This window comes from Toxorhynchites rutilus, chromosome 1 (genome assembly GCF_029784135.1).
Source record: "Toxorhynchites rutilus septentrionalis strain SRP chromosome 1, ASM2978413v1, whole genome shotgun sequence".
Classification (NCBI taxonomy): domain Eukaryota; kingdom Metazoa; phylum Arthropoda; class Insecta; order Diptera; family Culicidae; genus Toxorhynchites; species Toxorhynchites rutilus.
Window position 1 is genome coordinate 109822171 of NC_073744.1, and position 14178 is coordinate 109836348.

The 14178-nt window shown below is 40.8% G+C and overlaps 1 protein-coding gene across 4 annotated transcripts in view; it reads right to left on the reverse strand.

Moving 5' to 3' along the window:
* Nucleotides 1-14178, reverse strand: part of LOC129762212 (uncharacterized) — a 63323-nt gene that overhangs the window by 6380 nt on the left and 42765 nt on the right. For 3 of the 4 annotated variants that reach the window (XM_055760264.1, XM_055760261.1, XM_055760263.1), the window contains exon 2: nucleotides 10051-10157. In XM_055760264.1, the coding sequence (XP_055616239.1) occupies nucleotides 10051-10157 (107 nt within the window). Of the gene's footprint in view, nucleotides 1-10050; nucleotides 10158-11433; nucleotides 11666-11735; nucleotides 11956-14178 lie in introns of those variants that run through there. The other variant, XM_055760262.1, reaches the window with a different exon arrangement.

Below are 14178 nucleotides of genomic sequence, written 5' to 3' on the forward strand. Positions count from 1 at the left end.
GAAAATTCCCAAAGGAACTGGCAGATTATTTTCAGTAACGATTAGATATTTCCACATTTTCCTCGATACTGGAAGCCCCCCAGTGGTTAATGCCAACTCGATAACCACCTGTTAATAGCACTTGATTGAAACATATTTGGTCACAGTGTAACATGGATAGAAAACATTCAATTAAACTCTTTCACATGAATATATTTTGAAAATTCCCAAAGGAACTGGCAGATTATTTTCAGTAACGATTAGATAATTCCACATTTTCCTCGATACTGGAAGCCCACCAGTGGTTAATGCCAACTCGATAACCACCTGTTATTAGCACTTGATTGAAACATATTTGGTCACAGTGTAACATAGATAGAAAACATTCAATTAAACTCTTTCACATGAATATATTTTGAAAATTCCCAGAGGAACTGGCAGATTATTTTCAGTAACGATTAGATATTTCCACATTTTCCTCGATACTGGAAGCCCACCAGTGGTTAATGCCACCTCGATAACCACCTGTTAATAGCCGCGCGTGTATGTGTGTGTAGCGATGTCTTCCCAGGGAACCGTTTGTGGCATCACTCTCCTCCTGATAGATTCCCTTCTGACCTAGGGTGCACAAACAGGCTCTTGGTGACACCGTTCATCCGCGCTTTCATGATAAATAAAGAGCTTCACCGCAACAGCGACAACATGCTCCAATCGCTGTTCAATTAGAACTGAGTGGATTTCCGAGCGCCGCTCGCTTATATACCGATTGGTGATTTCAATAGCCTGTTTTGAAAGCGATTTTAAGACTATTGAAACAAGTTTTTGGATCAAAAAGTAACAAGTATATAACGCGTAGACATTTTATCTTTCGAATGAAGTGTTTATCATACCATTTCGTTCAGTTGTTTAGGAACTATTAACGCTCAAAATCTCGGTCTCCGGCGTAACGCTTTCGTTTTCGAAACTTTGATTTTACACCCCGGTATAGAAATGAAAGACGTAGTCCTACGTCAAAAAGATGTTTATTTGTGTGGTATATCTTCCTCCGGACCGACTTCGCGATTTTGAGTTGGTAAATCAACACATCAATTCGATTTTTTGGGTCTTATCGACGATGAATATTAATGATGATATATTTGTTGTCGGTGATTTCAACCTGGCTTCAATCAACTGGACCAAGAATGATACAGGATTCTACCACTTTCGCATCAATGGCTCTAGTACAACATCTCTAGTAGCATCTTTGCTGGACTGCTATAATAAAGGGTGTGTCACATCAAATTGCATCACGGAAAAAACGCTGTAGAAATTTAATTTTTAGGAATTGTATCTTCAGCTTTCGCTTTTAATCAGATAAGAGTGTATAGATCACGTTGGCCATGCTTCACTGTCAATTTTTCGTAAATTTGGAAAAATGTCGTCGAACGAAAAAGAGCGTCGTGAATTAATCCTGTGCACTCATTTCGAGAATCCGGAGTTGTCACATCGGGACATCGGTAAGATGCTGGGAATCGTCCAATCCACGGTCAGCAGAGTACTAAAACGATACTTCGAGAACCTAACCATCGACCGGAAGGTGAAGAACGGCAAAAATGGATGCTCCGTCAGTGAAAAAGATCACAAGCGCGTAGTTAAGCAGTTTAGACGTGATCCGAGAAGTTCGGTCCGGGATGTCGCCAATAAGCTGAATTTGTCAAGTTCATTCGTCCAGCGGACCAAACTTCGGGAGGGCCTGCGTACATACAAGGTTCAGAAGGCTCCTAACCGCGACGAAAGGCAAAACATGGTGGGGAAGACGCGAGCCCGGAAGCTGTACACCGAAATGCTGACGAAGCCGCATTACCTGATAATGGACGACGAAACCTACGTCAAAGCGGACTTTCGTCAGCTGCCGGGCCTGTTGTTCTTCTCCGCAGAGGACAAATTCAGCGTTCCGGAGGAGATTCGCAAGCAGAAACTATCCAAGTTTGCCAAAAAGTACATGGTGTGGCAAGCGATCTGCTCTCGCGGAAAACGGAGCGCCCCCTTCGTGATGACCGGCACGGTAAACGGGCAGGTTTACCTTAAGGAGTGCCTACAGAAGCGCTTACTACCACTATTGAAGCAGCACGAGGGCGCGACCATCTTCTGGCTGGATCTCGCTTCGTGCCACTATTCAAAGGACGTGTTGGAGTGGTACGAAGCCAACGGAATCACCTTCGTGCCAAAGGAAATGAACCCGCCCAACGCGCCGGAGCTTCGCCCAATAGAGAAATATTGGGCGATTATGAAGCAGGCCCTCCGGAAGAACCTAAAAGTTGTCAAATCGGAGGCGGTCTTCAAGAGAAAATGGATTTCTGTTAAAAAAAAACTACAACCTGACGTTGTACAGAACCTTATGGACGGGGTAAAGAGGAAAGTGCGAGCATACGGGCTTGGGCTCGAAGTATGAATAAAAAGAAAATGCCAAAAGTTGTTTAATAGTTTTTATTTTACTGTCTAAAATTTTCAAAAGGATCGGTCTACTGGGCGAATTTCTACAGCGTTTTTTCCGTGATGCAATTTGATGTGACACACCCTTTACCGCTGATCTTCAGCAATTGAATGGGGTCTTCAATGACAACAACAGATTACTCGATCTTTGTTTCGTCAGCCGCGAACTTGCCTCTAATTGCGCGGTTCTTGAGGCACTCGAACCACTAGTCAAACGATGCAGACATCATCCACCGCTGCAAGTAACATTACGTTCCCGTCAGGCTTGTTCGTTTCGTAGTACAATAGACACCGTTTCCCACGATTATCGTAAAGCTGACTTCGAGGGAATGATCTTTTTTTTTATCATATCAACTGGGACGATGAATTTCGAGATTGTGACGTGAACGCAGCCTCATCCGTTCTTTCGAATATTGTTGTTTATGCAATCGATCAGTTCGTACCAAAGAAAATTCCGTCCCCACCTATTAACCCACCTTGGTCCAATCTTCGACTGATGCGACTAAAGTCATATAAACGTGCTGCTTTAAAGAAATTTTGCAAACAGCGTACGGTCGTGGCAAAACGGAATTATAACAACGCCAACAAACAGTATAAGCGACTTAACAATCGACTTTACCAAGCCCATCAACGTGAACTTCAAAACAAGCTTAAAGTGAATCCGAAAAGTTTCTGGAGACACGTGAATGATCAACGGAAAGAGTCAGGGTTACCTTCTTCTATGTTCAATGCAGATCAAGAGGCAACGGATACTGTGGGAATTGCTGATCTGTTCCGGTCGCAGTTTAGCAGTGTTTTCGTCAACGAACATTTGTCTAGAGACCATATATCAGCTGCCGCTAGTGAGGTTCCTATACATCGTGACATTGGGTCGCATCCGCCAATTTCGGGTGATGACGTACGGAAAGCTAGCCTCCGTCTCAAGAATTCTGTCTCCGTTGGTCCAGACGGAATACCTTCGCTCGTCATTAAGATCTGCATTGAAGTTTTGTTCTCACCATTAAGTAGCATCGATCTTCAACCTCTCGTTGAATTCTGGAATTTTCCCCGAGATCTGGAAGTTCTCGTTCGTTTTTCCTATTCAAAAAGAGTGATAAGCAATCGGTTACGAACTATCGCGGTATCGCTGCTTTATGTGCAGTCTCTAAACTATTTGAACTGTTGGTGCTGGATTATTTGAAGTACAATTGTTCCAGCTACATTGCCTCCGAGCAACACGGGTTTATGCCGAAGAGATCTACTGCTACAAATCTCGTACAATACACCTCTTCAATCATACGCGAGATGGTAAAGGGACATCAAGTCGACGCTATTTACACCGATCTCTCGGATGCATTTGATAAAATTAATCATGACATTGCAATTGCCAAATTAGAGTTACTTGGCTTCCACGGTTCTCTTCTTAATTGGCTTCGCTCATATCTTACCGGTCGACATATGGCAGTAAAAATAGGTGATCATATTTCCGAATCGTTTCCAGTATCTTCTGGTGTGCCTCAGGGTAGTCACCTTGGACCCTTCATCTTTTTACTCTATTTCAACGACGTTCATTTTTCTATTCGTTGCATGAAGCTGTCTTACGCCGACGATTTCAAATTGTATTCTGTTATAAAGGACCGAGGTGACGCTTTATTTCTGCAGCAGCAGTTATACGTTTTCGCTGATTGGTGTCACAAGAACAGAATGATGCTAAACGCCTCAAAATGTGCATTTATCACGTTCTGCAGGAAAAAATCGCCAATCTGTTTCGCATATTGCCTGACGGATCATATTATCAATCGTGAGTGAAAGATCAAAGACTTGGGTGTCATACTTGATTCGAAACTAACCTTTAAGGATCAGGTTGATTACGTTTCCGCCAAGGCGTCAAGTCAACTCGGTTTCATATTTCGGTTCGCCAAAGAATTCAGGAATTGTTTGAAAGCTCTCTACTCATCTTTGGTTCGCTCAACACTGGAGTACTGCTCGGTAGTATGGGCTCCTTCTTACGGTTACAGTGTGAATCGCATCGAATCCATCCAACGAAAATTCGTACGGTTTGCTCTTCGTTGGAGGAATCGGCTCAATCTTCCAGATTATAAATGCCGATGCATTTTGATGGACCTACAGTTACTATGCGTTCGCCGCGTCGTTTCAAAATTTATATTTATCGCTGATCTGTTGCGGTCTGATATTGATTGTGGTGCATTATTGCAACAACTGAATATCAACATCAGACGCGTGAATCTACGTTCTTACTATTTTTTAAACGTCCCAGTCTTTCGTACGAACTACGGTGCAAATGAGCCGATAACCGGCATGTGCAAGGCGTTCAATAAGTGTTACAATTGTTTCGATTTCAATATATCCCGTGTTAGGCTTAAGAATTTGTTTTACGGTGTTCTTCTTATTAATTGATTGTTTTTGTATCCAGACCTTTTTTAATGTGTTCGCGTTTAGTTTAAGATTAGGTTTAGGTAAATGTAACTGTAGGATTTTATGTAGTCTGTTGATACGTAAAAGATGAGGTTTTGTGCTCACCTTGTGGGCTTTTCCCTCCAATAAAGAACAAATATCGACAAGAAAATAAGAAAAAAAGAATTTGTTGAGTAACTTTAATACCCGGCGTGATAATTTTTTTAGACTGGTTAAGTTGTACAACCATCCAATTAGCCGTCACTTCTCGGTTTTCCCATTTCTTCAGCTCATTCTTCAACTCACATTCAGAAATTCCACAGAATGGTTCTGGACCAGTGTAGGGTGAGCTTGAGCCGCGTCTTGCAAGTCCATCTGCTTGGTCATTTCCCTGTATACCGTAATGGCCAGGAATCCAGTACGGTTGTACCGAACTTATATGACATAGTTGCCGTAAAAGGCAAATGCATTCCCAGACAATTTTTGAATAGCACTTGAAACCATTGAGGGTTTAAGTGCTGCTTGACTGTCTGAGCAGAAGCAAATGTTAGAATGTCTACAATTTCTTTTCATACATTCTATTATTGCAGCTTCTTCTGCCTGGAAAACTGTTGCCCAGTTCCCCATAGCTACAGAAATTCTTATACTAGGACCATACACTCCAGCATCTGTTCTGTTACCCATTTTCGACCCATCGGTATAGAACAGGATTGAACCATTACGAACATTGGGACCATCTTCATCCCATACTGAACGAAAAAGTTCGATAACTCTGTATGGAACGTCATAATTGGTCCTACGTTCCATCCAATCACTGTTCATCTCTGAGGCTGATCCAACGGGTAAGAGATTCAGGATGACCAGTTTTGTCCCCGTCCAATATTTTCTTATATCTTTTTAGCTCTAGAGCGCTTCCATTAGCCTCCAGCTTAATATGTTGACCCAAAAGTAACAGGTCCAATGCCTGAGGGTGTGCTTCGCATTGCTTCTGTTACAGTAACGCATGCAAGTCGTTGGAGTTTGTTTATCTTTTTTGCAGCTACAATCTCTTTGGTCTTTGGCCACCATACTAGTGAGGCATAGGTTATCCTTGGCCGTACGATGGCAGTGTAGACCCACATAATCATTTTTGTTTTAAGGCCCCATGTTCTGCCCATCATTTTAGAACATGCCCATAGGGAATTGCTTCGAAGCTTATTGAGGTTCTTGATTTCCCTTGACTCAATAGTGTTCAATTCCGGTGATTGCAGAGGTGTTTTGAGTTGATATTATAGGACATTATAGAGCAGGTATTCCCGCACGATGAGGTCAGTTTTTTTTTATCCAAAAAATATATTTTTATTAAGGCTCATATGGCGTCAACCTGACGGGGCCGGGAGTTCAATATTTCGACAATGTTCGCCTTATAACTATGTTAGTAATATGTAACCGATTACTCGTGGTTGGCTCGAGGTTAGTATTACAAGTGTTTTCGTAGTTGTGATGTTGCTGTCTCCAATGCTCTGTACCTGTGCCCGACACGGGATACTTCCTATTGGGATGCAGCTGACCATTAATCAGCAACGCCCCCTAGTCTGTACCCCATATCTAGCGTGGTGCGTCTTCTCGACTCGAGGAATCCAGGATAGAATGGTCACTAGCCGGCGCAAACATCAGCTCGTGTAGAGTTGTCATGAGCGGTACAACCTTTGGCTCTTGTTGAATGATCAGTGGACTGCACAACCTTTGGCCCGTGTATCTGTAAAGAGTGTATGTATGTATTGCCGCGACTAAGACATAGCGCGTATAGCAAGTTGAAGGCGTGAGTAATTAATATTCTCCTCTGGTTTCAGTCTCCATTTCTGTAGCAAAAACATTTCTTGGCACATATTTTTTTCATACCCCATACCCCATACCCCAACAACAGAGCTTCATTGCTGTTGTAGACTCGTCCAGCTGGAGAGCTCCAACGTATTTCAAAACGCAAATGAGCTTGCAACCTAAGGGCAAGCTTGTTATACAATAAAATATCAGGAGCATGTTCGGACATGAATTTGATGATAACTTTTTTCGTGTTAAATCGCGTATATGTTGAAAATACAGATAAATTTAAAACGTGCCTGAAGGACCTGTACGGTCAAAAACATTATCTTGTGCGAACCTGTTCACGTTTTTTACTTGCCAAATTTTTCATTTTGTACTTTATATAGATTATAGATTATATAGATAGATTCTCCTTTTTGAATCAGGGCTGGAAAAATTCCATCTGCACCTGCGGATTTGTTTGGTTGAAAGGATCTCATCGCGCTTTCTACTCTGGCCCTCGTGAAAACCAATTCAGCAACTATGTTTGCGACTTTTTCCGCACTTTCAGGATACCTTCGAGAGCATTTTATGTTATGACAGATGTAGATCCCGGGAAGTGAGTTTTCATCAGTAAGTCTAATACTTCTGAGGGAGATTTTGTGAACGAACCGTCGTCTTTTTTAAGGGAACTTAGCCCGTTCGAGTGGTCTTTTGCAAGAGTCTTGCTTAGTCTTGCAACGATTGGGGTACTTTCAATGCTTTCACAGTTATTTACTCAAGATTTTCGTTTAGATCGTCTTAGTTCTCTGTTATATTCGGTGAGGGCGCTCCAATATTGAGACCAATCCGAATTAATTTTAGCTCTGTTGAACAGCTTCCGCGCTGTTTTGCGAAGCCGCTCGAGCCTTTTGTTCCACCACGGAACGTTTATTGTCGAACAAACTCTCTCTAGTGGACAATTACTGTTATAGACAGAAACTGTCATATTATTTCATTCTTTTGAAGTTGATTCGAGCTGTTGAATCGACCTTATTCTTATATTAAGAATTTTTGACTCGAGTTCAAGTGAATATCGTTCCCAGTTGGGTTTTTTCTTGGATCACGATATTCTCTCTGTACTGTGAAGCCACCATCCCATTCGAAGATAATGTGTCTGTGATATAAGTGCTCCCGCTGTTGAGTGGTTAGCAACCCACATTATCATGCCGGGGGTTCGGGTTCGATTCCCGTTCTGGTCGGGGGATTTTCCGTCAAATCAATTTCTTCCGGCTTACACTGTGGTCACGTATATTCTAGAATTTGCCATTCCAGAATACATTCAAGGCGTTTTATCCGGCATAGAAATCTGAACTAAGTACTACTAATAAGAATGACGCAATTAATACCTACGTTGAGAAGGCCAAAGTTCCAGTGGGAACGTTAGTGCCATCCAAGAAGAAGAAGAAGTGTCTGTGATCAGACAAAAACGCCTCTTCTGAAACGTGCCAGTTGTGTATTTTCACAGAAAATACTAGACTGCACAGTGTTAGGTCCAGGACTTCTTGTTCGATAGCGTTTATAAACGTTGGTTCATTGCCTATATTGGCAATGTCAATTTTGTTTGAAGAGGGAAATTCTAAAAGACATTTACCTCGACTGTTTATGTCAGTAATACTCCACAAAGTGTGATGGGCGTTGGCATCATAGCCGATGACGAAGTCTTTTTTTATTTCGCTGCAATAATTTACGAACGCCGCAACCTCTTTGGGAGGTGCCGCAGGTACGTCGCCAGGGAAATAAGCCGACGCAATTATTATGTCGGATCTTCCCTCGGCGGTTGGTATATCAAGTCTGATCGCGACGATGCCCCGTTTAATTAACTATGTTATAGGAAAGCATTTAATATTTGCTTTTACTAGAACAGCAGTTCTTGGGGAGTCATGCTTGTCGTCGTAGAATAAATTGCATGAACCAGTATGAATACCAAGTAATCATCCTTTGTGGATCAAGGCTCTTGAATTAAAGCTAAATCCATAGCGTCTTCAATAAACCTCTTAGACAGCACGTTCGACGCTGCTTTAGCGTGATGGAGATTCATTTGCAGAACCTTAGTGTTCAGCGTTAGTTTCAACCACTCATTTTGTTCATTTGGATGAGGATTATTCATAGAAGTCCCACGAGTCTCGCGGTAAAGAAGGTCCGCTGCATCATTGACCGGCCTCATGCAGCAAGGGCAGACGATACTGTGGAGGATGCCCAGGCTCCGTTAACGGCAAGGTTTAAACCTCCCCCCCCCTACCATTCATCCCTCGGCACGGGCCGCCACACACCTTATTTTGCATAAATGGTTACAAATTTAATATTCAAATCGCCCATCGCTAGTCACAACTTTGTTCCATCTTTCTGGCAATTCATGGATCCTTTTGCGGAAATAATCGGCTGGTTTGTCAGCTAACCACGAATTAATCCAATTTTTGATTTTATCAAAATGTTCGCACGTGAGAAAACGGCGTTCGACGTATCGTGGCTTCAATTCATACGACACCCAATGTCCTATCTTTCGGATTATTCCAATTGCTTTTAAACGATCGGATATGGTTTGCTGAGCTACTCCAAGTGAATCTGCAAGTTCTTGTTGCGTTTGTGACGGATCTTGATTGCGTAAAGCCTCCAATTCTTCATCTTCAAACTTTTTTGTCGGTCCGGCAGGTTCTTTGTCTTCCAAGTCAAAATTACCACTTTCAAACCGTGCAAACCACGTCTGACACGTTCGCTCACTCTCGTAGGTACGAAATTCGACATATCCGAAGTGGAAAAATACTATGTTGTTTACGCTTCAACTTTATGACATATACTGAAAAAGACGCGCATCTCTTTTGAAACCGAAGAAACTTACCGGTACACCTATTATAATTTTTGGGCATTCAATGTTATGATGAACCATTTCCACCAATATGCAAAGAGGGTCAAAGGGTAAAATATAGTCACGAAGTATTATGATCACACATTTGGAATGTTGGTCTATATTGATTTTAATGTATAGGTTCCTTGTGACTGGCGTACACATTCAAATGGCTACTCGAACAGATGTAGACACAGCGGATATACAGCAGTTGGTTATAAAAATCTCATAGGGTGCACCGCATTACTCAAATTTCACAACAATCAACACGCCACCGTCACGGGACACCTGACTGACAGAGATACGTCCCGTAGTTACTTGATTCAGCACTTGCAATTCTAAAATGAAGCCCTATTGGTGCCAATCAACACCATTTATCTGTGTTTAATTTTAATTCGAAGTTTTATGCCTCTGAGAAACACTACTTGAAGTATTGGTTGTATCTAACATTTGTTTTCTGTACATGCAGATATATGAAAATATCAAATAAAATATTAAAACATTCACAAGATTGCGAGATGATTTTAATGTATACTTACTTCAACTTCGCGAAAGAGCTGTTATGAACTGCATTAGAATTTTGCAGTGTTGCACTACTCAGGAATATCGTAAAAGGTATTATTGATAGAATTATTAATATCCGCATCTGTAAAAAAAACAAATTGAGTAATTTAAGTATACATGTTATTCAATATGTCTCTAAAGTTTGTAATGTAAATTGTAGTTTGTTTGAAATACGCTTCAAAGATTTATAACATCAATAACAATTTTTGTGAATGAGTTTTTAGTGAACTTATGCGAATATTGATACGTGATGCTAATTTCACCATTACTGCTAGAAATCCAAGGACAATCATTTTTTAAGGGTACGCTTTAATTTACGCTTTCATATTCTCTTCAAATCACTCAACGCGGTTCGACTTCATTGAAATTTGTTCTGAAACGAATCGAAACTAGAAACTATGCGATTTTTGGGATCATTTGGTCTTAGTCTGTTGTTGTTATTTATTATGATGTTATAAAAATCAAAAATTAAGGAAATAAGACTATTCACATTCAAATAATTGATTTTTGTTGAAAGTTTCAATGATGGTACGAATATCGGATTGATTTGTGATTTGAAATAAATATAATCCTAAACTTGGAAAGTATTTACAACATTATTTCAACTCTCAATAAACGCTCTATGATACTCAGCAATCATACCCATGCTTCCGGATGACAGATTACCATTTTCTTTACCATCGATTAGTGAAGTTGAATTATATTGTAAAATGATTTCACTTTCCACCGTGTGTCTGTAGACAAACGGTATTTTTGTTGAAACTCTACACGCGTATAATTAGATGCAGAAGCCACGAAGTTTTCCCAGACCTTGAACAATTATGAAACTCAGAGAAATTGCAGCTCCACAATAGCCATTGTGCGGCAGCTTGATACACGAGTGAGGTGTGAGCCATTCGCCCATCCCAGTTCTCGTTTACTGCTTTGCTTTCGGGTGAATGAGTTCCATTCAAAGCAAGTATGAAGTGAAAGATACCCTAACGAAACAGAAATCCTCAGTTCAGCTACTGTTTCATGATGATTTAAATATTGCTCGAATTTTATTGTTCACCGGGTCGTGAAATTGCTGAAATTATCTTTCGTTGTTTACGTTCAAGTAGATAAAACAAATGAAATGAAATCATTTTCCTTCACTTGAATATTCAATTAAACTTTTGAAATATACTCCGGAAATTCGATTGAACTGGAACTTGAACTTGATATACAGTGTATTATAACGAAATTGTTATTGCTTCGAAAACTGCATTAAAATTATAGAACATTTTTAGGAATAGAAACTTTATAAATGTAAATAAATCACAGAATTGAATGCAAAAAAAGGGACGGGAAATACAGGAGAAGAAATGCATTTAACGTACCCAAAATTTCAAATTGATACCTAATATGGCTGCCCTTTGTTGCAATTACTGTGGACTCTCGTTTTGATATTAACCATCTCACAGTTTCTGTGAGAAACTGTCATATTCCTGAGAATACATACATATTGCAATGTTTCGAGGCGATCCGTGAATCTTTTGACAAGATTGTTTATCCATTGAGTCGTCTCCAAAGTACCCGACTATTCCAAAAATGTGGCCAAGCATTATTGGGCTGAAATATCGCTTCGTTAACATTTATCGACTGCCGTTCACTGAGTACCGGCTAATTTTTCGTTACATACCGTGTTACGCTTATTCCTTTTGTTTCGAAAGAATCATCTATTGTTGTTAGTTATCCAGTGCTAGTCTTGTTAGGCTGGAGTAGATCACTCCGAGCATAATGGAATAACATCTTCAGCAATAGTTATTTCACACGTTGAGCCGCGCGTCGGTCCCTAGGGACTAACAACAAATTTTCCCTCTGATTCGAGCCGGTCTCATCGGAACGACGGTGGACTTCTCGTTTGGAGTACGTCGATACTGGGAACGACAGTAATCAAGTTACAAAATGACTTTTAGGTCCACTGACGCAAAATGAAGTTCACTATCAGTCCGCAGGGTTCATTGTTCATTGTCGATGTCCTATTTCGGCCGGGGTTCAACTTGTCAAGAGAGAAATCTCGACCTGGAGGGGCCAAAAAGCCTATGTTTTGACGTAGGACTACGTCTTTCATTTCTATACCGGGGTGTAAAACCAAAGTTTCGAGAACGAAAGCGTTACGCTGGAGACCGAGATTTTGAGCGTTAATAGCTCTTAAACAACTGAACGAAATGGTATGATAAACACTTCATTTGAAAGATAAAATGTCTACGCGTCATATACTTGTTACTTTTTCATCCAAAAACTTGTTTCAATAGTCTTAAAATTGCTTTCAAAACAGGCTATTGAAATCAAAAATCGGTATATAAGCGAGCGCCGCTCGTAAACCCACTCAGTTATGATTGAACAGCGATTGGAGCATGTTGTCGCTGTTGTTGTGAAGCTAATTTCGTTTATCATGAATGCGCTGATGAACGGTGTCACCAAGAGCCTGTTTGTGCACCTAAGGCCAAAAGGGAATCCATCAGGAGGAGAGTGATGCCACGGTTCCGCTTGAAACATCGGAGCAGCCGCCACACACACACACACACACACACACACATACACGCGCGGAATTCTCGTTGCTATCATCGTTGCTGAAAAATAATCTGCCAGTTCCCCTGGGAATTGAAAAATACATTCATGCGAAATAGTTTATTTTAATGTTTTCTATCCATATAACACTGCAACCAAATACATTTGGTTTTGTTATTTTTCAATCAATCGCAATTAACAGGAAAGCTTCTGAATATTTTTTTCCCCATCAGTGGAAATTTTCGTATCCAATATTGGATGCATAACATGAAAAACGGAAAATGTTTCACATCGCGAAAATCAAGTCATTTTCGAGCGATTCATTGCTTTCTACTCATATAATGCTTCGACCAAATACATTTCGTTTTGGATTTTTTCAATCAAGTGCGATCAACGTAAGACCACGTATTTCGGCAATTTATTAGAGGTGCAATGAATCTTTAGGAATTCCCGCTCTACGCGCACTGGCAAACAATGTTTACTCAACAATTTCTCAAACGAGAAATGGGTGTTGTGAGAAAGGATTAGCGAACGCGAAAACGACAAACGGGAGAAAGATACGTTTGGAGGTTGAAGGAAATTGGCAGAAAACTTCTTCATTCTATCATTCAAATAATGTGATTCATACCACATCGTTTTGCCAGAAAGAGATTATTAATGCTCAAAGGAGGAATTGAGTCCTCCGAGGAAATTACCCAGCGCAAATTAGAGTCGACTGTCGATTGCGGCATTCGTACACAAATAATTTTATAATGCAATTTCACCAAAGTGATTTCTTCGGATATATTCACTACATCATGTCATGTATTTCATATTCTTCATAAGGAAATCCATATCCATGGCACCTATCGGTAACGAATTATTATCGAAACCACGATTTTCGCTAAATGCTCCTTTCAGTTCGGCCTGTAAAAAACTTTTCTGTACTCTAATCCATCAAATTTGGAGCCCTGAAAAGGGCCGTTGATTATATGCTAAGCTAATATAGCACGCTCTCCTCGGATACGATGGGCCAGCTGGATGTCCTTGGGCATGATGTGACGCGTTTTGCGTGGATATCACACAAATTGGTATCTTCGAATAAGCCTCCTGCAGCGTCATAACCGCGGAACTTTGGAAGCGCAAGTCGGTTTTGAAGTCCTGAGCAATTCCACGAACCAAATGCTGCAAAGGTAGCTTGCGGATCAGCAATTCGGTCGACTTCTGATAGCGACGAATTTCATGCGAAGTTCCCGGTCGATAGCGATGTGGCTTCTCCACCTATCCTACTACTGGTGCGCTTATCCGAGCTGACTTCGTGTGCCTTACCACCGAATGACTAACGAGCTGTCTGCGAAAGACTAACGAGCTCGAGTCCTCACGGTGCGAGAGTAGAGTAAGAAATGAACGAAAGCAAAGGAAGCGTCATTTTATAAACCATAAAAGTATAGAATCTAAATCCCACCCTTATTATATTCGTGAGTATACAGTAAGCTTATATAATAAAGAGGGTGGGGTTTACATTCGATACTTTTATGTTTTATAAAATGACACTTCCCTTGCTTTCGTTCATTTCTTACTCTACTCTCGCA